Source organism: Aquila chrysaetos, chromosome 12, assembly GCF_900496995.4.
Source record: "Aquila chrysaetos chrysaetos chromosome 12, bAquChr1.4, whole genome shotgun sequence".
Lineage (NCBI taxonomy): Eukaryota > Metazoa > Chordata > Aves > Accipitriformes > Accipitridae > Aquila > Aquila chrysaetos.
The window spans coordinates 41,540,393-41,567,140 of record NC_044015.1 but is presented as its reverse complement, the minus strand read 5'-3'; the positions used below and the strand labels follow the sequence as shown (position 1 = coordinate 41,567,140).

Here is a 26,748-nt window from a genome sequence, read left to right as displayed (position 1 = left end):
CCGGTTGTGCAATCTCCCGTAGATCTGGAAGAGGCACTTTGTACATCAAGTCGCCTGCGCTATGGAGCGAACTCTGTGGAGTTTGGCGGGTGGTGGGGTTTGGGAATGGGCGCCCCGTCCCCCGCGTTCTGCTCCCTCGGGCTGCGCTCAGGCTGGGGAATTAAAAAAAAATTAAAGTTAAAAAATAAAATTAAATCCTTTTCTAACGTGAAAGCAGGGATCCCACGAGATGGGAAAGCGGGGGGGCGGGGCGCCCGAGGTCCCGCCCCCCGCCCGCGCTCGCCCCGCCCACGCTCCCCCGGCCCCGCCCCGCCCGGAGGGCGGGGCGGGGCCGGGGGAGCGTGGGCGGGGCGAGCGCGGGCGGGGGGCGGGGCGAGCGCGGGCGGGGGGCGGGGCCACACCGCCCGCTCCGGTCGCCCGTGGAGACGGGCTGCGGGCGGAGGACGGGAGCGGCTGGCGGTGAGTACCGGGCCCGGGCGGGGAACGGGCACCGGGCCGGGGGTCGGGGGGGCTCCGCCGGCGGGAGAAAGGTCTCCGCTACCGAGGGGGTAGGCCGTACGGACCCGGCGGGAGGCGTCAGCCCGGCCCCGTTGGCGGCTGGTTCCCCCCCCCCCCCCCCCGCCCCGGGTGGGCCCGCGGGCGGTGCTGGGCCCGGCGGGGGAGGGTTGGGCCCGCGCGGTCCGCGGGTGGTTTTTTTAGGTTGGTTTAGGGGTTTTGTTTTTTTTTTTCTTTCTTTTAATTTCCGTCCCTCAGTTTTTCTGAGGAGAAGTCCCGGCGAGAGTCGGCGCGCAGCCCGATGGGGTTCAACAAGTTGCGTGCGGCTTCAGAAAGCGACGAAATCTGTCCAGTTACATTAAACCCCCACCCAAAACCCCCCCAAAAAACTAGGCCTTTCTTTCGGAGGCAGGGTCTGCTGCGCAGCACCCGGCCTTCCCGCCTCCGTCCGTCCGGACCTTCTCTCTGGCAGTGATGGATGCCCAGGGCTGGGAGCAGGAGACTGCGAAGAGGCAGCCCCAGCCGTCGGATAAATCATTTAAACTTTTATCTGTTTCCACGTTCCCACCCGTCGGGCGATGGATGGGCTTTCCTCGGCCCCGCTGGGGTTCCTCTGCTCGGCGGAGGAAGTTTCCCATGTGCGAGGAGTTGTGGGATTAGTGTGGGAAGGAGTTTAATTAGTGGTGAGCGTCATTATTCGAGGAGGTTTCGTGTTGATACTGGGAAGATTACACGCCCTGATGCAGTAATGAGTTTACTCTAGTAACTTTTAAATTGCAATACTCTATTCCGAGCTTAAATTCTTTACTTTTTTGGGGGGGAAAAAGGGTAGCTGGAGTGTATATTGTGTTTTTAGCCTGGTGCTGTTGGGAAGGAGGACCCGCGCTGGGCTGATGCCTGTCTCGGCGCATCCATCCTCCCCCCTCGCTGGCACTGACCCCGCTGCCGGCGTGTGGGGGACACGGGGGTCTTGTCACCGCCGGTGGAAGGGCAGCAGGACCCGCGTCGACATGTGGCTTCGAGCGCGATGGGGACAGACATCGGGGTCGCTGCAAGGCAGGGGAGGGCCCGGGAAGCCAGGCTGAATACTGTCAGAAGCTGGGCCTCGTTAGTTCTGACGATCAGGAAACAATTTGATTAGTACGGCATATCAAACTGAATTCACAGTGATTTGTCAGGCTATTAGGTGGCATTTCTGTTGACTTAGAGCTAACAGCATGAGTGACAAGTTACTTGTTTGCATTTATCTTTGTTGTAAATTGGTTTAGAAATAAAATTCCGTGAGTAAATAGCGAGTACTGGACACCAGTAGCATTTTATGCTACTCCAGTACCACTAAATGAGATTGAGGGATTAGTATGCAGTTAATGACTTCTCAATCCCGTATTTCGTCCTGGCGTTGAACGTATTGCAGTCATTTAGGATATCTTTAATCAAGCACTAAAGCGGCAAATAAACTCTAGAGAACAATGGATGGGGTCTAGCGCTGCGGTCAAGCTCGCTTTCGTAATTGCTCAGCTGACGGAACCACCTTCCTTTAAAAACAAAGGTCTCCTGCTCTTTGGAGAAGTTTCAGAGGGCTCCCAAACAGCAGTCATTGCTGGTCAGAACCACTGCCAGCATCTCTGGTCTCTTGCTGGCATTACATTTAAATGCAAATACTGAGTTGTGCTGTAGGTTTCAGATATTTCTTTTGTTTCACATACATGTCTCTATGGCTATATATTAACTTTTTTTATGAATACTGAAAGTTCTTAATTTCTTAGGCTCTGTTCCTCAAAACACTCAGTGTATTTGAGCCAGATGCGTGAGAAGTTCTCTATAGCAAGGTTTGGGATGCAGACAGTAGCATGGTGATGGCTCCACAATCCCTTCAAGTGTTGCTGAGATGTTAAGTCTGTTGTGGAAGATGGTGAACATGACAGCTCTGCAGGGTAGGAACGTGTTTCCTTCCCGGCCACAGCTTCCTAAAGCTGATGCATCATCCTTTGATTAGGCTCTGTTGCAAAAGCAAATTCAGATTACTGCAGAAGTTTGTGGTACAGCCCCATAAATCCTCACCCTCAGCCATTTCACTTTGTCCCCTGCACCAGAGCAGAAATTACCGCACGAGCCAGCTTGACGGGGCCGGAGAGAAGTACTTTGCAAGCAGTATATAGTTAGCATGGGAAACACCACCGCAACCTTGGCCAAAGCATGGAGCGGTATTCCTGGGAGGATTGTATCGCTGCAGACTCATCTGCGCTTACAAAAACTATAGAAATGGGTAGGGCTAGTGGGTCTCGCGTTCTAGCACAGAAATACCCTTGTCAGGACGAGGTAGGAATTGGTAGTGCAACTTTCATTAGACTTAATGGAAGCAGAAAGCAAGTTCCCCAGATCTTGAGAGTAGTTGTGGACTTGCCATTTCTTGGGAAATTGAAGCTGCAGATGTTTGACGACTCTCGGGATTTGCTCCACATTAATCACTGCTGGCATTGCACAGCTATTTTCTGAATTTTGTAATGTTACACAACTAGACCTCATTTTTCTGAACCCGAATGTTCATCCTGCATTCAACACTGTGGTCTCTTCTGATATCATATCTTTGCTGCTCTCAGCAATAACCTATAGAGGAATGTAGAAGGGAGGGAGAAGAGGAAATACTCATGACATGAGCAAAAAGTTTGCACTCTGTATTTGGCAAAGATTAATGAGAAATAGCAGAAAGGGCAGAAGTAGTGACAAAAGTCCTCACAGTGACTGAGTTACAGTAGGATTCTCCGTGGGGTTTTCCAGAGGCAGGCAGAAGCGGGAAGGTGGGGGTACCCGGGGGAGGTAGGAGCACGGTGGGGGTACGTCCACCCCCCGGAGAGGCACGCGGCTCGGGGTCGGGGGATCCGGCATTCCCACGCACCGGGATGGCTACTGCGGAGCAGCTCGGCTCCCTTCCAGCCAGGCATCCATGGGGAGGAGAAGGTCCTTAAAACCGGGGTACGGTGTACCCCGCATCTGCAAGCTCTTTGGTTCCCAGGGGCCCCCAGGCAGCTTAGCCTGCCAGCGTGGGTATGGGCGGTTCGTAGCTTTGAGATGTTCAGGGACACCACTGACTGTATATTTTTAGTTGTGTTCCTTTGAATATTTGGTAAAGCAGGCAATGTGTTTATATTCAGCTTCCTGTATCCGTATCAGCGTCTTGGCATGTGATGGAGCTACAGAGTTTAAAAAAAAAAAAAAAAAAAAAAAAAGTGTGTTGTAAGGATTATTTGTATTGCAGCGGCTAACGACTGCGGGATGCGGCCTCTGGGATGCCGTGGGTCCCGAGCCCCCGCACGAGGGGTGGTAGCCCGTGTTGGCTCCCGCGGGCTCGCCCGGGACTCGTGCATCAGCTCGGGGTCGTCTCCTTCTTGTTTAAACAGTCAGCTCGACTTGAAGCAGGAACCAGGCTTGCTCTTCCATTTGTTCACAACATTTTTCTTCCCGTCCCTTCTCCCGTGTCTTTACAAACCTGCCGTACAGGGACAGGTTACTTTTTGGCACGTTTTGGATTTGGACCTAGGCGTGACCCGAGCCTCACTGCTTCCCTCCGCTGTGTCTCTGCTCCGACGCGCAGCGTCGGCTCGGAGCCCTCGCTCGCCGTGCGGGTCCCGATCCTCCGGTGCCGGCTCTCCCGAGCGTTTGGAGGTGGCAAAGCCGATCTCTGCCCCGGTGGGAAGGGGGTAGCCCGGTTCCCCGGCACGTGCCGATGCCGGCGGTGCTCTCTTGAATCGCCCCTTCGCTATTCGTAACCTCTCCTTGTGCAGAGGCAGTTGGAGCACAGAGGGGAGATTTGGCCTGGTTTTGCTCTCTAAATGATAGTTATCTTTGTGCGAAAGCTTCCCCCAGCTAGGTACTGATATTCAGAATAACTTCTTTCCCTCGCTAGGGCGAGAACTGGGCAATTCAAAAGCCGACACTAAACGCACATGGGAGCAGGTGGCTGTGTTATTTGTATGGGGGGTGTGGGATTAACCATGGGGAAGAGAAAAAGTTTTCTGGTGCTTTAAGCTGAGGAGAGCAAAAAAACCTCCCTCCCAGTTTCCGTCATGCTAAGATGATGCCGTGGGACCCAGCGCTGCCCTCGGCCGTGCTGGGCTGCTGTACTGGGGAAGCATAAGGGAAGGTGCGGGATGCTCTCATGAGGGACCGGTAGGTATCATTAGAAAGGGAAAAATATGGGCTGAGAACCAGGGAAAACCGTCGAGGCTATGGAAGCTGGTGCTGCGGGTCTGGCTTGCAGAGCAGGAACCGCCACGGGAAGGGTTGGGAAGCTCTGCAAGCGGGGACTCGGTGGCGATGGCAGGGTGTAAAGGTGGCCCTGCGCAGGAGAGGGCTTATTCGGCAGAAACAGGGATTCTTATTGTTTATAAATTTAAGTTTTAATTTAAAATTGATTGCAGCGTAGGAAGTCTGTCTCCGGAAAGGCCTTTCCTGAGCTGTCTATCCCTAATTGGATATGTTTAGATTTCTGTCCTCTGTTGTTAGGTCTTTGGCCTTAAATTTTCTCAGTAACTGGTGCAGTCTGCAGTTCTGAGATACTTGATGTATCTGTGTATACCTTTCCAGTCAATAAAAGAAAAAAAGGTTCTTTGCCGTGTCATTAATCATATTGATGAATAGCCAGAGCATTTCTGGAAGAAAATTTCCTTTCTGTTTTTAAAAGTAAAATCAAGCTGATACCAAAGGCATTCACGCTATTCTTTGTGTGCTGCCGTATCACAGTGAAGTGCAAGAAGTTCTGTCCCAGGCAGTTGCTTACAGTTTGCGTTAGAAAAACAAAGTTCTTGTGAAGGATCCTGTGCCCTAGTATGGTGCAGCTTTCCATGTGTTTTCAAAATCTCCCACTGATGATCTTCCTCTCCCTTGTTGATCCTGCTCTTCGGTTGTCCTTATTAAAAACCACCAGCACAGCTGGCAAGAAGTTATCCTCTCTGGAAAGCTACGCTGTTGTAGGAAGTACTTGAGGTGAAGGTAAACCAGCATGAAATAGGAATTTGCAGTCATGGAGCAGTTCTGCAGAAGCCCAGGAGGCTTTTGTTTCTGAATCAAAATAATTCCAAAAGCATCTCCAACTTCATTTGCTTCTGTCTGTGCCGTGGAGGAAGAAGTTAAGCAAGTGCAACAAAAAGTCTCAGAAATGAGAGATTAAATGGAAAGAGCTCGTTATTTTTGTTAATGAAAAGCCATAATCTTTCAGCCAAAGTCTTTTTTTCCTGCATCATCTCACTCTTGTAAGGTGTGGTATGAAAGGTGTTAACGGTCTCCAGTTGCTTGTTTTCGCAGCCATCTGGAGTGTGTGTTAAACCACTGGGGCCACTGCCCTAAAAAATGTAAAAGTTGGTGCTGTTATAAGTAAAATGTCCTGTTTTGTCAGTTGTTGCTGTAAGTTTGAGCAGATCCCAAAATAAGTTTTCAGCTGGGTTCTTAGATTCAAGCCAAAAAAAAAAAAAAAAGTCAGCCTTTTGGGTCTAAGCTTGGAGCTGGGATAAGCAGAAAGTGCCGCTGACAGTTTTGGGAGACAGACCCATCTTCTTCCCAGCCGAATCCGGTTTATGTTGCTGTAAAACTTGCAAGGGATTCATCCTGCAAAGCAGGGATGCTCCGGCTGGAGCCGCCTGCCGGGACCTGCGGTGCGGGAGGACCAGGCTTGGGCTGCTGCCCTTGGCCGCGGGGTCTGGGACCTGTTTGGCAGCAGCATTTCCTCGTATCTCTCGCTCCCACCTGCCTTTCCCTGATTTATTCCTTCCCGAGGATGGCCTGACCTCTGAACACTTAGACTCCAGCTACCCAGCACGTCTTAAGGAGGCTTTTGGGGCGGGGGGGGTGCATTACACCGGCCTCAAACTATGCTAGTAATGTTGGGTTTGTGGGGTTTTATGACTAATTTGATAGGAGATTTGATTAGGCAGGAGTATCGAGTCTTTATGGCTCTAGGGTGGAAAGTGGCTCCTATGAGCCATATTTATTTTTTAGATGCGTTTAAAGATTGTTTTGACTATGTGTTTTGACGTCCGTCAGGAAGCAGAAGTCAAGAGATTAAAATTTTTCTTACTTTTCCTTAACAATTTGTGGGTGTTGTGACCAGAGTGAGAACTTGCAGAGCTAAGGGAAGCAGAAGCTTTTCCATTAAAACGCGTATTTTGTGCAGCACAGCTGTCACACGTATGCAAAGGAGGGTTACGTGTTGCATTTATTTTTGTTTCCTTGCTGTATGTGAAAAGCGCAAACTTGGCGCTGGGACAACAAGGACTGGCTGCGGCAAGGCAGTCTCTTTTCGAGTGCAATTTATTTTCCTGCTCCAAACAATGATTTTAACGGCAGCTATTAAAATTTTGATGCCGTTTCCAACTCGGGAAGTGGCGTGTGATTTATAAAGAGGACGCTGCCCATGTTGCCAGCCCGTGGCAGTCAGCGCACCTCTCCCTTGGTAAGGGCCATCCCTCGGGAACTTTCTGTGCTTTTTTACCTCCCGTTTCCTGGGAATGGGGGAACTGAATTGCTCTGGCTCCTCCGACCCCACCGTTGCTGCCCGAGGAAGGCGGGGGGCTGCTGACAAAGCCTTTCGTGGTCACTCCGTGCTGCCGAGTGCCAGCCGAAAGGCAACAGCCATCCGCTCCTGCCCTCTCCCCGCTGGTGGTCATTGCCATCGCTGTGCCCCTGCGCATCGCTCTGCGCTTAGTATGCCGGGAATTGGCTCTACATTTCATGCATAGCGGGGCTGGTAAATCTCATAGCTAATTGTGTTATTCGGCCGGTTACTGAGCGGCGCCGGGGCTCTGCGCCAGATCTCCGCCGGCCATTTGGCAAGGGACGCTTGTTTTTCTTCCAAAAAGTGTCAGTGGCGATTCTGGATCCTGCCGTGCCCTGGTTAATGAGTTATCTGTGCCCCAGCTGCTTTGCCAGTTTAGTAAATGCCTGGCGCATATAATCCGTGTTTTGCACCGTATTTGACAGTGGGTGTCTCTGCAGGGATCCAAAAGTATATAAACACGCATTATAAATTACAGGAAAGGTTAACATAGCAATTCCCAGTCAATGTTAGATTATTAGTTGCTGGTTTTAGAACTTTACATGTGTATTTGCACACTCATGTGTGTACTGCACTGAATGTGCCTGCCCTTAGACTTCATGCAGCAGCAAAGCAATGTGAATAAAGACATTTATTTGTAAATAAAGTCCCCCCTCTAGCTATCACAGAAGGCATGTCACCTGATGGTTTTTTTTTATCACCTTCTCTTTTACCCATAGCATCAAGGCTCCCAACTTGGTTTGTGTTTGTATTATAGGTAGATGTTTTTAAACAAATAAACCCTTGTGAACTTTCAGGTATTCTTCAGTCGCTGGTTTCTGTTCTTGGTGATGCCGAGTTGTACGTATCAGGCACCCAATTCCACTATCGTTCATGACCAACACTCTTAGAAAATTGCTGCCCTCATTGAATTGTCGTTGTTGTACAGTTTTAGCTTGAAATTAGTGTTTTGTACAATGAAAATTTAAGAAGGGTGTTAAATATAGCGTGCTCCGAATTTGCCAGTCTTGCAACAGTGAGCAGCATCTGGTGCAGGAACTTGAATGTTTTAGGGTTGATCAAATTCCAGGATTTTTTTTCTGGGTGTGTAAAGGCCTCTGTAGGAAACATGGGCTCTCGGATTTGTTTCTCCTGTGGTTTCAGCACAGCTGCTAGAATATATCAGTGGAGGCTTACACGTCAGAGAAGTCTGCAGGAGGCAAAGTAATACATGTGCTCAACACCAGCTAGGCTGGCACTTAATGTAAACCTGCTCAGGGCTTTACCCCGAGTAGTTTAACTCGTCTTAAAGCCAGTAGCTTTTCTGTCAGCTGCCTCTAAATCTCGTCTGCTGTAGGTCTGGGTGGGACGTCTGCCTCGGGAGCGTGGGCTTCAGGAGGGGCCGCAGCGGCAGTGGGGGGGTGGTGCAAAAAGGCTGCGAAAACTTGACTTTGTGCACGTTTGGGAGGGGGCCAGAGGGAACTGGCTGCCCGTGGCCGTATCCTTGGCAAGGGAAATAGGGGAGCTGGCCGTAAGAAAGGTTTGAGGTAGATTTTTCAGTGAGGCCAATCTCAAAATACTGCAGTCTTTGTCACTAGAATTAAACCACAAGTTCTAACCCCTCTTAGCTTTTGCTTTCTTGCACTATGAAGTACTTACGATTTTTACTTTACTCTGTTTCAGGATCATTACACCGATAAAATCAAAGCAAGCCGGACAGGTAGCAAGACTGCCTTTGTAGGTGAGTTTCCAGTACGCGCTTGTTCTTTCCTTTCATGCAAAACACAAAGCAGCATCACAAGTCCCAAACCCCAGTGATTTAATCTTATTCTGGAGTAGAACAAATACAAAACGCTCAGCAGCTTTATGGAGGAGAGGCCACAAGGATGGCACCGGCTCCGTGGCGGGCACAGCAGCCGGGCAGGCTCTGCGCTTGCGGCTCGGTGCAGTGGTGGCTGCTGCCCGCTCTCTGAGGCATTAGCAGCAGGTTAGAGGTTGCTGACTCCTTCACCTCCATTTTTAACTGCTTGACCACTCTTGCATTGAATATTAGGCGGCAGAAATGCTGTTTTGAATAAGCTGCTTCTGTCACGGAGATTAGGCTTTTTCTTGTTTATTCTATCGGTTAGCAAGGGGCAGCGTGGAAGTCTTCACCATTTCTGTATTTGCTGTGTTTCATGTCTATTGTTTGACCATCTTGGAATGCAAATTCTTGCTATATTCACCCCATTTTTAAAATAGGTACTTTGATAAATGCATGTAACCAAGACGCTTGTGAAGTACTTTGCACCCTTTCAGTGTCTTTCAGCTAAGAACTACAAAGCTCTTCACAGAGCATCTCCCACCAGCGTCCTCGGCTTTATCTCTCTTTCAGACTAAAGAATTTGCTGAAGGTCACGTAACCTGAGGCCAAGCTGGATCTCGTGACTCCCAGTCTGGTGCTTTAATCACGGACCGCTCCTGCTTTACATGCTGTAAGATGAACTGATTTTGATACCACTGAAAGTCTCTTTGCAAATGTCTCTTTGTAGTTTGTGTATGTCTTTTCTGGTGTGAGTTAGCTGGGTAGTGCCCTGTGGGGAGAAACAGGTACCTTCTGTGGAGAGACTGCACCACAGTTCGTTAGGGAGCACAGGTTGTCTTTACTAATGACTTCGGGCCGATGTCTTTAAAATTATACTGCTCAGATGTTTTTCAAAGTAACCTTGATCTAGAAGTCAGTTTTCGTGGCTTTCATTTGTACTAAAGATATAAAAAGTTTAAGTCAGAAAAAATGCAGAGGAAAATAAAAGCGGGTTTTTCCACTACTCATTTCCCAACAATTAAATTGGGTTTCACAGAATGACATGTATGGTGGCTGACTTTGTAAATCAAATGTAGCTGTAGCCCAGTTTTGGTTAGCAGGATGGTACTGGGATAACTTGTGAAATGGAGGTTATGAAGGAACACATCCTTAATTAAATACCCAGAACGCTAAATCCAATTGAAGATCTTGGGAGTTGTCTGTTTTCTTTCATTTCACATTATTTGGGATTTTTATACGTTTTAGAAAGACTAATTAAGAGACTGGCAGCATTGTTTATAATTTAAAAAAAGATCTCAACTGTAAAATCTCTAAATATTCTCCAGTGTAAATTCTCTGAAGAAGGAAAACATCACAAGTTGGTGTTCTGTGCTTTAAGGAGCTTGTATTCTCCATGTGCACTGACGGGCTGCTCGCCTCTGGGGAAGGCAGGTGTATCTGCATGCCCAGACTTCCATCGCTAACCTAGTGCTAATTACCGCGCTTCCTCCAAGAGATACGGATAGAAGGAGAGTTTGGCGTTGCTGTATCTTTTCTGCTGTGAAAGTGGGTTTGAAATCTGCTGATACATACTGTAATCCAAACGAGGCAGACTAAACAGAGCTGAGGTGTGCTGGTTCCCCGCTTTCAGCTGACTTTTATATGTCTGACGTGTAAAACCCTGTGTCTGTATTTGCTTCAAGCTCATGTCGTGTAAGATCTGTACTTGTGCAGACTATGTAAAAGACCAAGCGACTTTGTGCAAAACAGAAACTTTTGTGCCCAGCAAAACAGAAGTTGGGTCTTCTGGGGTGCCTGAGTTTCCCCAGTCCCTTCAGCTGTGGTGCTGTGCAGGGTGTGCATGCCAAAGCATCCACGTCCTTCACCAAAAACACTGCGTGCGAGTACCGCAGCTGCCAGGTGTTTCAGCTTTTCCGCGTGCATGGTAATAGCGCGATCCCTGAAAACGCAAAGGAGTTGGTTTTGTGTGGGGAGGATCTTGCTTTCTTTTCCCAAACCCAAACTTTTTCTGGTGTGTATAAAACCCTTGTGCCGCGATTGTAAATCTTGCCTGATACCCGTTTAAAAATCAAGTCCTCCTCACCTGCCGGGAACCAGCTAGCCATCGCTGTTGCCGCTGCTGCTGGCAGTTTGGTTCGCAGGAGCTGCGGAGGCAGGAGCAGAAACCTTCCTCTGGCCACCAGTCCCCTGCAATAGTAGCCACAGCCTCGCTGCTGAAAACTCCCCAGCCCTTGGCTGGGGCTGTGCAGAGGGAGGGCGAGGGAGCGAGCCCCCCGTGGGACCCCCAGAGCCAGCGGGCGATCGCGGCCGCCGTTTTCCTTGGGAAGTTTGCATCGTCACGGGTACTGCGTTCAGTGCACGAGGGTCTCGGAGTCCGTCTCCTCCCAGTAAGCTCTGGCGTATTGCACAGCCTCGTCGGGTGCGGTGTAAGTATCGTAAAGCGAGAAACAACCAGAAAGCATCTCTAATCCCTGTTTCATTTTACCACCCAATTCTGTGTTCCTGCTGAGGGCAGGGCTCCGATGTTTTCCCGCTTACCGGGTTTTATTTTCCATTCTATTTAGTAGCATAGCAGAAGGAAAAGATTTCAGGCGCGGCGTTTCCCTCTGCCAGGCGTCTCGCCGTGGTTTCCACTGGGTGTCAGCACGGCCCCGCGCTGGGGCCGGGGCGGCAAGGAGCCCTGCCAAGCCACCGCCGGCTTTCCCTTTGGCTGCACCCACCGCTGGAAAAACTAGGTTGGCTGCATAACCAGAGCAAGGTGCTGGCTGAGGTGCAGTTTGGCGCAGGCGCGGGAGGTGGGTGAGCTGGGAAGGGGCTGTTTTGCTGGAGATGCCGTTTCCTTTTCCGAGCAGAGCAACCGGTCGGAGCAGGAGGAGTGTCGAACGTGCCCTCGTCGTTCCAGTGCTCTCTAATTAGGGTTACATCTGGGACAGCGGGTCCTCGTTTCTGGAAGATCGGCGTGAATAACTTTTGTAGTATTTACTTTGAAGGTGTGGACGCGATAAAGAGCGTTCCCGGAGAGGTGCTGTGGAGGTACGCGTGCAGGAATCGGTGTGAGCCGGGCCGTGTCCGGCAGGTGTGACAGATCAGGGCTGCTCGCCCTGCGCTTCCTCCGCATGGAGCCTCCCACTCTTTTTCCACGCTCCATACGCATCCTGGCTTCCCAGTTATAAAAGTTGGGGAAGGGGCCTGGGCATCCCCCACCGCCCCGTGCGGGAGGGCAGGAGCAGCTGGAACCCCTACGCTGGGATGCTCGGCCTCGGTGCAGGGAAGAAAAGAGCCCGGTGTCCCAGCCGGCCGTGGGAGCTGGCATCCCCTTCGCCGGGCGGTTGCGGAAAGGTGCTGCTGCGTGCCGGGGCGTGCAGGATCTCAGCGGGGAGCACGCGTTGGTGCAAAGAGGCGAGTGGTTTGGCTGAAGGTAGTGCCAGGCGCTTTGAGATTCCTCCGGCAGATTCTTCCCTCAGACACCTAAACATTAAAAAAAAATCAGGGCCGTGAAATATCACAATTAACGAGACTTTTTGATGCTTGCGTGCAACCGTGTTTCTGTACGCTGACATACCTGGTTATGCTACGCTGCACCCTCAGAATAGGGTTGTTTATTTCGGCACCCAGCTACGGCCTTTAATGACAGCGTCAGGCCTCTTGGCTTGGACTCGGAGAGTTTTTAGGTTCTGCAAGTCGTAACAAACCTGCTCCCGAGCGGCCACGTCTGCCCCGTAGGAAAACCGACAACCAGCATTCAAGTCCCAACCAGCCGCCAGCCTTCACGCTCCCACACAAGCGCCTGGGAAAGCGGCACGTGCAGAAGGACTCGCAGCACCCGGAGAACCCGCGGAAACTTTACGCCGAAACACCCCACACCCTGCCGCTGCGCCTGGCGCGCGTAGTAGTGGCGCATGTAGTTAGTAGTGGCGTGCGTAGTAGTGGTGCGCGTAGTAGTGGCGCGCGTAGCCCGCAGTCATCCCAGGTGCTGGAGAGGGGCTCTGGCATCATCCCCTTCCAGGGACCACCGCGGCTCCTCTTTCCCACTCTCCATGATGACCGACCTTGACTTGGCGGAGTTGGGTTTACGGTTGGACGTGATGATCTCGAAGGTCTTCTCCAACCTAAGTTGATTCTATGACCGTGGCTGCTGGTGCCTCTCCGTGCTGCTCGCAGCCCCTCTTCCCCTCGCTGCCTTCTCGCTCCGTCCAGCCTCCCCAGCCCGTGCATGGTGTCCTGCTGCTTAGCCAGGCTGGGGGTGAAAGGGGGGGCTTGCCTCCTGCAGTGCCTGTTCCCCCCGAAGCGGACGGCGGCCGGGCTGTGTGGTGGCTCCTTCGAAGGTCTGCCGGATAAGCGCCGTGCCCCAGCTGTGCCCTGGGCAGCGGCATGGGCTCAGCCTCGGGAGCAGCGAGGAGCTGTGTAAAGCAACCGTAAAAATGCCACCTTCCTGCCCAACAGCTCTACTCTCCGTATTTTCAGAAGCAAAATTGCCGACTTCGGAGGTAGGGGTAAGCTCCTGCCTTTTTATTCCTACGAGCTCTGGAGAGTGTAAGTAGGTAAGAGGAGACAGCTGGATTCGGGGTTTGATGGTGCGTTATTACGGAATCGTTTGCAGAGTCCCAGCTGAAGGCAGCAGGGGTGAAAGGGTGCCAGGCAGGATGGTGTTGGTAAGTAAGGTGACCGCAAAATGGTTTTGCAGGCGGCGTTGCGAAGTAGCGGGCAGAATCTTTATTATTGGTGGTGATATGCAAAACGGATCCAGCTTAAAACTGTTTCAGCAAAGATTTGGAGAGGGGGGGTTGCAGGACTGGCACCAATTTCGCTTGTAAACCTGCAGCATTTGTTGTGGAATCACCGAAACCGTAAACAGGAGCTCCTGTGGTACCACGTTATGGTGTTTTTTTGGGGCAGAAACGCTGCCCAACGGCCACCCGGCACCGCTGAGCAGCTCCTGGGGATGCGTGTGCTTCTCCCAGCAGCAGCTCCGTGCCGGGGAGAGGGCACCAGCCGTGCCCGGCGTTCACTTCGGTACCCAGCCCCGTGCAGGGCAGCACGTGCAGAGCGCGGGCTGGATGCGGCCCGACTTTGAATTTGCCAAGCGGCTCGCTCGTCTCTTCTTTTCCCCCCTACTACTGTGTTTTTAAGAAAAGCAAAATAATTTCCCACGGTGGTGTTTGTTTCTGGTTTTTCTAGCAGGCTCAAGTGGGCAGCAGCATCCAAACATTTCCGAGCTGGAAGAGCTCGCAGCGGCGGTTCCCCGGGGTCCTCGCTCCTCCATCCCGGGGGGATGCAGAAGGGACAAGCCACCCTGGCCCACGGGACACCCGAGCAAAGGCTGGTCGGTGCTGGTGCTGGCGTTTGCAGATTAGCTGTTAACTTTAGATTCGCGCCGACCCCCAGCCGTGGGCTGTCGCCCCGGAAAACCGGAGGCCGACGGCGTGTTAAAGCCACGCACGTTTTGTACGCTTTTAGGTGCCGTGTTTGTTAGTGTTGTCGCTTTGTGTTTTGTTCAGTCCGCTCCGTTGATCTACAGTTTTGAGTTACTCGACTTAAAAGCTGTTTTGCTTCAAAAGAAATAGCACCAAGATACCCTTTTGAGCCTTTATTCCGCTGCTAGCTGGGGTTCGGAGCTGCAGTATAAGCTGACTTTACGTAACTGGAGCGAATAGGGAGCTGTTTGCCAGGCAGAGCTGCCGGGCGATTCCCGGGTGTACTTTAGCAGCGGTGATTTAATTACATTTCACTCAGCAGGTGGTTCATAAGTCCTGGATCTAAAAGAGTAAAAAAGATAGATTGGTGTTTAATTATCCTGGTTGGAGATCCAGTTTAATGCCCAGCCGCGTACCTACCGAGGCTGTTCTGAGCGCCTGCTGCATCGTAACCTCGTTACCTAAAGCCTGCGGAAAAAAATAGGGCAAGGCCTTGAAAAACAGGGTTTTTCTAGGGAAGAGGGGCAGCTCGGCCTGTTGGCAGGTGTTTCTTTTGTTATTTATAAGACAGAAAAAAACGCAGGTGTATGGCCTGCATGAAGTTCCCTGGAAGTTCCTTGTGTTTTTCCCTGGCAAAGCACGGCTGGTGAGCATCCTCCTCTTTTGAACAAACCTAAGTCCTCAGTTTTCCATGGAAAAAGGTATTTTCCCCAAAGGATGAGCTAAGCCTTCCCACTGGCATATTTGCTCCGTTCGTTTGTTGACTCTGCTGTTAATTACAGAGCCCTAGCCCAGCCTGTGCCTCTGCAAGGCTGCAGCACCTGGAGAGGGCAGGCAGCTTTGCTCCCTCCCGTTGTTATTAGTGCCGCCTTTTCGCTTCTGACAGCTTCCAAACCGAACAGGGGTAGGGACGAACAGTGAAAAAGGGCAAGAGGTGACAACGAGCGCGCGGTAGCGTGTGCCGTGGTGTTTCGTGGGATCCCGGTGGGGTTAACGGCTGCTGCAATGGAAACTGTTCTTCCAGTTGTCTGTCTCGCCGCACCTTTCTGCTCCTGCAGCCTCCTGGTATTCAGAAGGGGAAAATGAAAGCTGCACGACGTGTTCGGGACTGAAAACGGAGAAGAGATCCTGCCAGCGTGCACGAGCAACGCAGTGCGGCTGGGGGGTCCGAAGGGCTGCGGGCTGGCGTGGCTGGGGAAGGCGGACAAACCTGCGAGCCCCTCGCCAGCCGACGTGAAGCGCAGCACGAAAGCTTGCTCGTTTTATTAGACCAGCCGGCACAGCTGGAAAAAACATACCCCGTCTGTTTTCAGACGTAGCTGTTGGATGGTTTCGGAGCACTTTCTGCAGGAAGGCTTTGCTTTGGGCACGATGGCCGGAGAAGGCTCTTGGTGGGACTGATTATTTTGTCTCTTTTTAGGTTGTGAGTCAGAGACAAGTGAGAGTTGCAGCCATGCCCGCAGCTGCTCCGGGGCTAGGGGAATCTCTGTCATCCTCAACCTCAGGTCTGGCAAGCCCTCGTTCGGCTTTATCTCTTGTGGGAGCGGTGGGCGCAGGGGACCCCCGGCTCGCCTCCCGCCTAGAACAGCACGAGACGACACCGGCCGTGTTTTGTCTTAGGTGGTGAACTGAAAAACTCGTTGGAACTTTTGGGTTTGGTCCGTTTGATAGAGAATGAATAGTTGTGGCTGTGGGTGCCGGGGGTCACGAGAGATCCCCGTGAGAGAAGTGGTGGGGCTCGCTGGGCTCGCGGGGGATCTTTGCTTTCGGCTCGGGGCTGCCCGCTGAGCACCAAGGCTTGTTTCTTAGAAATTGGAGCGGTGCCCTCCCCGACCGAGTGGTCTTTTCTTTAGAAAGTGATTTAATTCTCCTGGAGACATCTCTGTTCCTGCAAACGCTGCCCTGGGCTCCGAGGGCACAAAACCCCAAGTTCTGCAGAACCGCGCATGCCACCGATACAAATCTGCAGAGTTTTCTGCAGTTGCTGTTGTCTGAAATCAAGTGTACCCTATGAGAAATCCTGCGGCTCGAGATGGCCGCCACAGCTTAGTTAATAGGGTAGGTTGCCAGGAACTCGGAGGGAAAACAGTATTATTGGGTGATGACCTAGTTGTTTGTAAATCTCTCTGTAGAAGAGATTTAGTAATCTTAGGAGGACTATTAAAGTAATGCTGCTTGTATTTGTTTGAAGATGAGGAAACACAGCAATTTAATTTTCAAATGTTATGGTTTGGGTTTGGTTTTTTGTTTTGTTTTTTTTTTTTTTTAACATCTAATTTATTAACAAAGCTAACCAGCTGGGAAAATAAGCACCGAAACTTTCCTAACGAGGTCAATCATGTAGGATGGGAAGGGACTCCAGAGAAACTCAAACCTCTCCAGTGGCAAAAGGGGTTTTGCGGCTGTGGCTTGGGGGTGGGGAAAGGAAGGCTGAGCAAAGTCAGCCTAGGCTTGCCCCAGCAAAATGAGAAGAGAACAGTTTATCTTTTAATTTTGCAGCAACTGTTTTTTAACCTTATGTCTTTTTAAAAAAAAAAAAAAGTACTAAAATTGGAGGAATCAGCAAATGTTGAACTATCTTAGTTCTCGGAGGTGCATGCATTACTTTATTAAAAAAAGAATTGCTTTGGGCTGGGTTTTTTTTCACACCGTAGTTTTTCAATATAGTAAGTGAAAACTGCAGGGTCTGGAATGGGAGTTTGGGCTCAGTTCATAGTGGATCCGTGGTTTTGTGTCCACGTGAAACAGCTCCTTCTTATTCCAGAACTGATTATTTTAAAGTACTCGCAGTCAGTTTGCGACGCACCAGCAGGGTTCATATCAAATTCAGCAGCTGCGTGTATCGGCTCTAACAGCGCGTGGTGGAGGTTCTCGGTTGGAAGTTTCATTTTTTTTCACGAGCGCGTGAGCCCGTCGGGTTATGGGGAAGCTTTTGCAGCCGTGACCGTCTCCTGCGGGTCCTTCTGGGCGACGTAGCTGCGCTGCAGCGAAGCTGTTGGGTTCGGTGTGCCTGCGCCTGTCTCACGAGTCAAGCGGCCGCCTCGGCCCCGGGGTCCTGCGGAGGTTCTGGCCGGGTGCCCTCTGATGCTGGTGAGGAGGAGGAGGAGGAGGAGGAGGCAGGGAGAGCGGGGTGAACGCAGTGCCCCCCGACCCTGTGGTTTTATTCTGACCAAAACCCCCAAAAGGTGGGGTCTTCCGATTTCTCGCTGTATTCCTTGCAGAGCGAATTTCCCAAAGTAGCCAATAGCCTCGTAACTATTATCGTTTCTTAAGAGTACTACCCGAACGTGAGAAATTTGTCTTCTACCGTTTCAGTTCCACGTAGCCAAGACGCTGTTTTGTACTTGCGCGTCTCCCGTTCTCCGTCCGGAGCAGGGTCCTTTTCCTCAACCGCTGCTGGTGCAGGAGGACTTCTTATAGAAATGACAATCCCATAGCAAGAACATCCTCCAGACACGACATCAGCACCTCTCCTTGGGCCCGGGGAAGGGTCGCTGGTGTTTTTGGTGAGCCGTGCCTTGCTTGCGTTGCCTACCTGGGACCACGGTCCGAAATCCCACGTTGGGGTGCCAGGGTGGGAGCTAGAGCAGCGAGCAGCCCCGGGGACTGTGCTGGGGGGGGGGACACGGGACAGGGGGAAGCATCGCCTGCAAGGATGATCCCGTTACCATTTACAAATGAGTTAAGCCTCATTTACATGTTGAGCAGAAGCCCCCGTCGGACCCTGCGGCCATTTGACCTCAGTGAGCAGCACCAGGATTAGGCGACAAACCCCAGATCCAGCAAAGCCCCGGCTCTGGTAGTTTCCCATTGCAATCAATGGCTTCCAGCGGGAAGGAGTCTCAAAACTTGGGCTCGAACATATTAACGGCTTTGAGCAGAACAGGGCCCCGGTGCTATTTTTGTGTGTTGGAAGGGGGCTGCGGCAGCAGAGCAGCCATCCCCCTGCCCGCTTCTCGTGGCACGCCAGCGGAGGCAGGAAGCGTCGAACAAAACCCACAAAATTGTGTCCTTTTAAACTTCCTTTCTAGGAACTCTAGCTTAACAGTTAGCTTTTCAGTAATTAAATTCCTCCGATTACCAGGTTAAACGCCCCAAAAGTCTAGTAACTCCTGTTACGTTTCCAAATGCTGTTTTAAATGAGCGTATGGTGCTGCAGGAGCGCAGTCTGCTCACATTAGCCGTCGAATCTGAGGCTGCAGCTCTTGGGGCAGTCCCGGTGTGCCAAGGGACTCCGTTCGCTTGGCAACAGCATCGCAAAATCACGGGGCAGGTTTGCCAGCGGAGCCTACGCATGTTCGGGCTGGGGTGCTGCTGTCGAGAGTCACGGGAGCCGCAGCTCGGTCCGTCTCGCTGCCTCCGGTGGGCGGCTGGTAGAGGTCACGGTCCCTTTGCAGCAGCCCCGGGGGAGATGGGGGCTCTCCCGTGGCCACCGTGTCCCCCGCTCTGTGGCACCAAGCCCTGGACGTGGTCCTGACCCTGCCGATTCCCACCAGCTAAAGCGCGGCCCGCCCCTCGGGATGCGAGGTAATTCTCCTGATTTTATAAAATTCTGCTTTTGTGTCTGTGGTGAAGCACGCAGTGCGTTCCCGCGTTGCCCGGCGTGGTGCAAACCTCCCCGGCTCGTTGAGTTGGCTGTCAAGTTGACTTGAAATGGAAGAGGCTTTCTTGTCTGAGTCACGGCACTGCAGGGCTTACCTCGGAGGTGGTTAGTGCACCACGGCCTTTGCCTTGAATTCCGGAGAGTTTTCACTTTGTATTTTCCAAATAATACAACATGCATTCAACGTACACCTCCCATCATCACTTACAACGAGAAGCGTGCTCCAAGTAGCTTGCCCTTTCCCGGAAATAAAGCAGAATGTCTGAATATTAGGCCTTTGCAAACAGATTTACGACTGTTTCCAGACAAAGTTGTTTATGCTGTGTCAGTCAGCATTCCTCCTTCTCTTGAGTAATTTGGAGATTGAATCACTAAGTGTGCCATCAAAATGCATTTTAATATTTGGGTGCTACAAATATTAGTAATTCAGGACGCATACACTGTGTACTTGCCGTGGGATGTTACAGCTCCGTGATTAGCAGTAACTCGACTAATACGGTGGATCTGGGTTAGTAACCGAGAGTTTGTGTCGTGATGTTGATACAGAGGGTATTTCAGACTCCCGTGCATCTTAACTCTCCTCCTCGCAGCCAAAGCACGCAAAAACTTCACACCTCCCTAGGGCAAACAACGCTCCCAAAACTCCGTACCCACGGCCGTGCCGAGGAAGTAGCTGACGGCGCTGGGAGATGGCAGCCCCGGTCTGGCAAAACCAGTGCCCGTTCCTGGGAGCGAGGGTCTCGCGCCTGGTGCTGCCCGGTCACAGCTGCGTCTTCAGCTGTCCTGTGCTGACTCACGGTTTGGATTTGTCACCTCCTGCCGTGTCGCGCAGGGATTAAATGAGGGCTGGAAGAGGCTTGCGGGGCCGGAGGATGAGCTGCTGTCGTGCGGACGGTCCCGGCTCGTTTCCTTCGTGCCGCTCCGAATGCAGCACCGTGGGGCGGCGGGTGCTGAGCGAGGATGAGCGCCCGCGTCTTTGGTTAAGGCAGCGCTGCTCCACGGAGGGAAAATCCTGCTGGCTTTTTTTAATTTTGCAATAATTACCTCCCGTGGGTGGTAAGCAGTGAATCACGTGCCGCTCGGTCCGTAGGTGATCTCTCTGGAGCACAGCGGGAACTTTGGGGAAATTTTTGGGCGATGAGGGGCTTGTGGGGAACCGGGGCAGCGGCCGACTGCCACAGCCCAAGGCTTGGGTTACTGACCCGGCTGTCGCGGAGCTGAAGCCACCACGGTTTACAAACTGTCCTCCTGCACAGCCGGCACGAATCGGTCGGCACCGGCTTGCTGCCAGCCCGGCTTCCCCGGCCTCGGTGTCACGGGCGTCTGCTCTGCTCAAATTTCCTCAACTTTGCTGCAGCTTTACTCGTGGTAGCTGCCTACAGAAACCCTGGGTGGAAATATTTGGAGGAGTGGAAGGTACACGCTCCAGATGCGGCGTGTCCCCGAAATGGCCGGTGCCCTCGCCTGCTGCAGGGCGCTTGCTCGGAGCTGCGATCTCTAAACTGGCACGCGTTTAAAGGTTCTAAAATTACAAAAGACCTTCTGTGATTTGCCCTGAAATCGGTCATTTGGAGCATATGCAGCATTTAAGCTAGTTCTGGTTTTCATGCTTGCCTCCTCTTCCCGGCTGCAAAGAGTTACTGGGAAAGTGGGCCAGTGAGCTAAATACTGGGGGGCTGTTATATGGCCGTGCAGGTTGGAGAGGTTCACGAGTACGTTCCTAATATTGGTTTCAGGAAATAAGTTTTTAGTGCTACCTAATACCAGTTACGAACGTCCCCCCTAGCCGCGCGCGAGCAGGAGCGTTACCGGCCGCTTGGCGATTACTCTGCCCAAAGCCGTGGCGAGGACGGTCCCCCCGCGTCCCGCTGCCGGCCGTTCCCGGGCTACGGCAGCATCCCCGCGCTGCTTTCCCCGCAGCTCGGCTGCGGAGCGCGGCCGGCGTTCGCTCTGCTCCGCGGCGCTGCTTGCAACGCCCGGCAGCCTGATCCTGCTCTCGCTGGGCTTCGCCGCGGATGCAGCTGGGAAAACCAGCGGGCTGCTTCGTTTGTGATCCACGGCCGGGATGCTTAGGAGAGCAGCAGAAGTCAGCCCCGCGCTGTAAAGCGTGAAAAACACCAGTCAGCACGCCGCTTGCGGTACTTCTCACCGGTAGATCGCCGGGCTGCAGGCGCTCGGTGCCGCGGGAGCACGGGTCGGCGCGTCGCTCCTGCCAGAAAACGCCGAGGATGCCGCGGGCGGAGGAGTTTGCCGACGGCTGTGCAGGGTTCCCGGCCAGCAGAAAGCACCCGTGGGTGCCTGCGCTGCTCTCGGAGGAGAGCTGGGAGGGCGTGTGGCAGCGTTTTGTGGGCACCCCGCGTCTGCCGTGGGTGCTGTGCGCCGGCGCGGGCTGCGTTGGCCTGACGCGCGCCGGGGCTGAACGGCAAACCCAGGGCTGGTTTCTGCAGAGGGAGAGAAAAATGTCGAAAACCCGGGGCCCTGCGGAGCGGCCTAGAAATGAGGGCATGTGCCGAAACGGGGACTTGGTGCAAAATGATGCTGTTCCCAGCTAGCTGGGCGGGCACGAGCACCGGCTGGAAAAACAGCCCTGCTACCCAGGCCGAGGCGTGAGAAACCCGAAGCCCACAAGGAAACGCTGTATGCAGCACTTGGAAAGGTCACATGGAGCTACATTGGACTGGAGTCCCTGTAACGCAATAAACGATTTAAGCACAGCGCCATGGAGCCAGTTATTCTCGTGGATCCGTGGAAGACAAAACGGCGGGGTTTGGGGACAGTCCTGCTAGAGATTGCGTGCAAGGATTGGCACAGAACGGACGGTTTCACGGGCTAGGGCTGTCCTAAACCAGCTGCTCTTTGAACTCCCGGGTACCTGAATAATTTAGCAGTAAGCTCTTTGCTGCTGCGATGCCTGTGGGGATATTCTTTTGAACGCGATGCTGCGCGGTCCTCGGCCCTTCCCTGCTCCTGCTGCTCCGTGCGCGGGAAGTTTCCTTCCAGCAGCAGCGGTTGGATGGCTGCACGGGATGAGAGGCGGCCGGGGACGTGCAGCAGGATGGGTGCTGCGGGGAGATGGGGCAAGGTGGCCTGCAGGGTGGCACGGGCGAAGGGACAGCTCGTGGTGGTCCCGTAAGCCAGGGCAGGCTCGAGTATGCCGTATGAAAAAAAAAACAAAGAAAGGAAAGCCCCGGAGCCGCTCGGTTTTTTTTTTTCCCCCACCCCGCCGTATATGGCCACATGGGAGCAGACAGCAGCCGGGAGCGCGTCTCTGAACTTTGCCTTCTTGTTTTTTTCCTTTTCTTCTGACGTGTCGTAAAGCTGCTGCTGGGCTGCTGCAGACCCGAAACGCAGCCCGGCCACTTCATCCCCAGTGCTCGGGCAGCTCTCCTCCCTCCCGAAACCTCCTGGGGTAACCGTCCCTTCCCGAGTGTGTGTAAAAGTAGTTTAACATGCTGTGCCACCTTCTGGAAAACTAACCCGTTGTCTTTCAAAACAGAACTTCGCCGCTTCACTGAAAATGTCTGGCAAAACGGCTAGCACGACCAACAACATAGCCCAGGCCCGAAGGACTGTCCAGCAGTTAAGAATAGAAGCCTCAATAGAAAGAATAAAGGTGAGAGCACATCCTTCTTCACCCCTCTTTTTTCTCTCCTGTTTTTTTCCCCTTCCAGCTGTAGGGTGATAAGATAAGGGAGTGTGTGTGTGCCCACAGTTCATTTTTTTGTCCCCATCTCGGAACATGACATATACCTTTCAGCCCAACAAACCTGAATAAATGTAATTCTCATGGCCGCTTGCCAGCAGTATCCTCAGGTAGCTCAGTGCTTTATGGACGTGTAGGAGAACCAAAGCAAAATACGAAGTGCAAATCAAACGTGTGAAACGGAAGGCAGGTACGAGTTTCCCATTTCATGCACATTGTGTGATTTTGTTCCATTTTTGTTCCTGAATGCTACCTCTGGGAGGAAGGTGAATGTGTAGGGACCTTATAAAAAAAAAAAAAAAAGAAGGTAGTAAAAACTGGATTCCTTTAACTTAAGGCAGAAAAGAAACCAAACTTTTTTTCTGGCTAGCAGGGGTAGGATATTGGCTACACGAGATGTAGCCTTCTCGGAAGGATGTTGCCTTCTCGGGTTTTGCCGTGCTCCTTGAATTGCTGCCCAGCTCCTTTTGAAGGCCAGCAGAACAAAGTCCAGACTGGCAGAGCCGCGGTGCCCTTCCTCGGGTGGCAGGAGGGACCCTGCGCGGCGTGCCCGAAACGGCTGGTGAGCTGAGGACGCTTCTGTTGACTGTCCCCAACGTTATAGATGAGGAGTTCCTCGTTACAAACCTACCGTATTATTCTGAACCTTCTCCTGTTTATTTTTAGCCTTCTGTAGAAGCCGTGTAGGAGCCGAGCGGTACTTTTGCCTCGTGTCACGAACTAACCCCGCAGAGCACCGGTGTCCATCCTTTCCTCCTCCCTGGTCCCACGCAGGGACTTTTTACCTGTCGGCAGCTCCCGGCATGTTTGATCATGTTACCTGTTATGGGGAAATACCATTTTATGTTGTTGTGTTTTTTTTTTTTTTTCCCATCTTCTGCAGGTGTCAAAAGCATCAGCAGACCTAATGCTCTACTGTGAAGAACACGCCAAGAAAGATCCGTTGCTAATGGGCATACCCGCTTCCGAGAACCCTTTCAAGGACAAGAAGACCTGCATTTTGTTATAGGAGAGCGGCAGCTCCTCCGCAGCCCTCCTGGGCAAAGCCAGCCGCCGGCAGGCGTATAGGCAAATACTCTGTAAGGTACCACCTGTTAACTGTGTAAGAGCAGCTGTTCTTTTACCAAGCGTATAAATGATTTCTTAAGCTTTCTAAAGCATTTCTTCTGTTCCCTATCTTTATTAGGAAGCGAGGTTTCAAACTGAGTTAACTTCTTTCTTGTCCAAGGGAATGGGGTCTTTGTCAAGCCCGCGAGCGCTGCGCCGGGGTCCCCGCGGCGGGACGGGCAGGGCGAGCCGGGGGTCTTGTCCTCTGCAGCAGTGGGTCCCCGTTTCACTTTTCAAGTTACGCAAAATGAGACCAAAGTTGCCTGAGCTTTGCTGACAGAGCGGAGGCAAAGGTGTAGAAACCTGATTAAACATCATTGGTTTTACATTTTTTTTAAATTACGTATGCGGGGAAGGCGGGGGGGGGATGTGTACTGTGTTGGTAGCGTGTGTTTATGCACAGACACATTTAGAAGTGCATTATCTAGCAAAAGCTACCTTGAAAAATGGTTGTAGCAACTGCTGGTGAGCTCCAGGGAGCCATGCCTGCAGCCTTCCTTACGCTGGCTTCTCTCGACAGGGGTTTTTAAGTGTAAAACCTAAAGCGTCAAGAATCAGAGATCTGCAGATTTATTTTCCTGCTTTATAAAAGGAGCTGGAAAAGCAGAATTTTCAGCTTTGATTCTGCTTCTCTGCATTTTCTTCTGTAATTAAGAATCTGTGTTAGTGTAAAAAAAACCCTGTCAAAAGAATCAAAGGCTGCAAGCTAGTGCTGCCCTGGCTGCGTGCTGAGCTGGAGGCATGGTTCCGTCACTCGAAGTCCCAGTTGTATTTTGTGCAGGGAGTCAGAATTTGGCTCTTTTTAAAATTCATTTTTAAAGGGGAAAAATGCCAAATTATATCCAGGTTGTAGTTATGCAGATACAATTGGAGGGCCTTTCCATCAAGTAAGTGATTTTATATATATACATAATAAAAAAGTCTTTCTCTGTCTGTGTGTGTATATGTGTATATATATAAAAACTTTAATAGTATATTTATACAAGCATTGCATACTAACAGAAAAATTTGAAGGGATCGGAAATAATTCTGACTTCAGCTGGCTACAAATGTCTTTCTCTGTAGCCGGTGGTTCAGAGGTTGAAGTGGCGATCTGCCGTAACTGTGCGTTTCTGTAATGATCTTTACAGAATTTATTAACCACTTGTAATTTACTGTCTTACGTCGCATATCTGTCATTTCTATATTAAATTATATACAGGCTATTGATATATATTGAGAAGTTACATATTTGTTTAACAAGCTGCTTTAACAAGCAGTTCAAAAATCGACATGCAAGACTGACAGAAAATTGTGCTGCTTATTCTGTGCTTACAGGCAGATTATTTTTATAATTAGAGTATTTTTCTAGTGGCAATTTAAAAAACAACAATGTAGATCCACCCTGATTTTTTTTTACTGTGTTTGTGTCTATCATTTTATAACACATCTTGTTAAAAATAGTTAATTAACTTAGTTTGGGTATGCAAGACTGTAGCTGTTGAGAGAACTCCAGCTGTGCTCAGAAGCGTGCAGGCAGGTACGCGGGGCGGGTAAATAACCTCATGTTGCTGCCCGAATATTGTTCTCCTATCAATCTGCTGGCCCCGTAGTAATCTGCATTTTTATTTCGTTAGCGCTCCCTGCCCCCCCCCAAAAAAAGATCACCTGTGTGGCTGCAGAGGTGCTGTTCGTGTCTGGCTTCTTTTCTGTATTGCCTGCCCTTAACTAAAGCCTGCAGCAGGGTCTGGTTGGTGATCCAGCTGTGGAGCACTGGTTGGTGATCCAGCTGTGGGGTCCGGCCAGCACTCTGCCCTGAGCTGGAGCGTGCCCACCTCCCGTCATTCCCACCCGTCACGCCGTGTCCCTAGTGGTGCTTAACTCTGTATTTTCTAATAAAGAGCTTCTGGCACGTTCCTCGGGCTCGCTCCGTCACTCCTCTCCAAAGAACCCCCCGGCGTTTGTCAAGCCCGCGGCCGAGTTAAGTGTATTTTTCAACTTCTTCCATGCAATTTTGACATCCTTGCGGCACCAGGGCAAGATTTATGCCGGCGTCTATTTCACGCTTGCTTACGCGCCCAGAGAACAAAAGGATTGCTTGTAGGTGGCCGTGACCGTGTCGGTGATCAGAGGCATAGAATTAAAAACACCGTGCCAGTTTCTTTTTCAGGTGCTTTCTCAGATTTAGGTAGAAGACTTCAGATCATCAGCTAACATCACGCAACTGCCCGCCTCTGACGGCGTTTAGTGCATAGATTTTTGGTAAACTCTTTTATTTTTTAAATGCAATATATAGGGGCATGCGAAGGCTCGAGCGGTTTTGGTTGCACTTTGCTCTTTTGCTATAAATACTCTCGTGAAAGAACAGGAATTGTAAAATTCGGGGGAAATACAGACTCTGCCCTGGTAGAATGAAAAAAGGAGAAATGAGACCATCTGCATCCACAGCTGCTGGGGGAAACCCACGAAGGCAGCACGGTGGGGCGGCACGGAGATGCGATGCGGCGGGGCGGCACGGCCGTGCCGCCCCGCCGCATCGCATCTCCGTGCCGCCCCTCTCTTTTATATCAAGTGAACCCAATACCACTCCAGAATGGGTATTCATTCTTTTTTCCCCCCCCATAAATTAAGCAGCCAGCTTGTTATTTGTGGTTTTTCTCTGTGTTTTCTAATTTGTCTCTTAATACTGTGTTGCATTAAAGGGGAAGGGCCGGTTGGTGGCTTGGAGACCCGACTCTTGCTAAAATAGCCCCTTGCTAAAATACTTTTAAAATGCTTTTTCTGTGCTCCCAGCTTTTCGTCGCTCGTTTTCCTTGGCCTCCTGGAGCTGGTGAGCTGCAAAGGTTGGACTCGCTGCTGCTGCGCTGGTGCCTTGCCGGGTGTTCCCTCCGTGGGAATGGGGTCGGGATAGGGATAGCCTGGTGCAGGTGGGACCGGTACCCCCTAATCCTGACCCCTCCTAACCTGCCAAGGGTCCCCAAAAGAACCCGGCTGTCCCCGTAGCGTTGGGTGACAGCAGGACAGGTCTTCTGCAGCCCCCAGGTGGGATGGCCCCTACCGAGACCCTCAAGCGTGCTTGGTGGTCGTGTTTAAATTTTGTCTCAGGTAGGACCTGTT

At 51.7% G+C, this 26,748-nt stretch overlaps 1 protein-coding gene across 1 annotated transcript; it reads left to right on the top strand.

Annotated features, from left to right (window-relative positions):
* The first annotated feature begins 365 nt into the window (after positions 1-365).
* Positions 366-25,547, top strand: GNG12 (G protein subunit gamma 12). The gene is made up of 5 exons (XM_030033888.1): positions 366-459; positions 8,705-8,762; positions 9,396-9,495; positions 22,339-22,455; positions 23,429-25,547. The coding sequence occupies exons 4-5, from the start codon at positions 22,360-22,362 to the stop codon at positions 23,552-23,554; spliced, it is 222 nt and encodes a 73-aa protein (XP_029889748.1). The 5' UTR covers positions 366-459; positions 8,705-8,762; positions 9,396-9,495; positions 22,339-22,359; the 3' UTR covers positions 23,555-25,547.
* The last annotated feature ends 1,201 nt before the right edge of the window (positions 25,548-26,748 follow it).

Bases quoted from the DNA above. Each gene is read 5' to 3' on its own strand.
- GNG12 (XM_030033888.1), top strand. From the start codon at position 22,360: ATGTCTGGCAAAACGGCTAGCACGACCAACAACATAGCCCAGGCCCGA. The intron at 22,456-23,428 runs GTGAGAGCACAT...CATCTTCTGCAG, and splicing joins CCTCAATAGAAAGAATAAAG to GTGTCAAAAGCATCAGCAGA.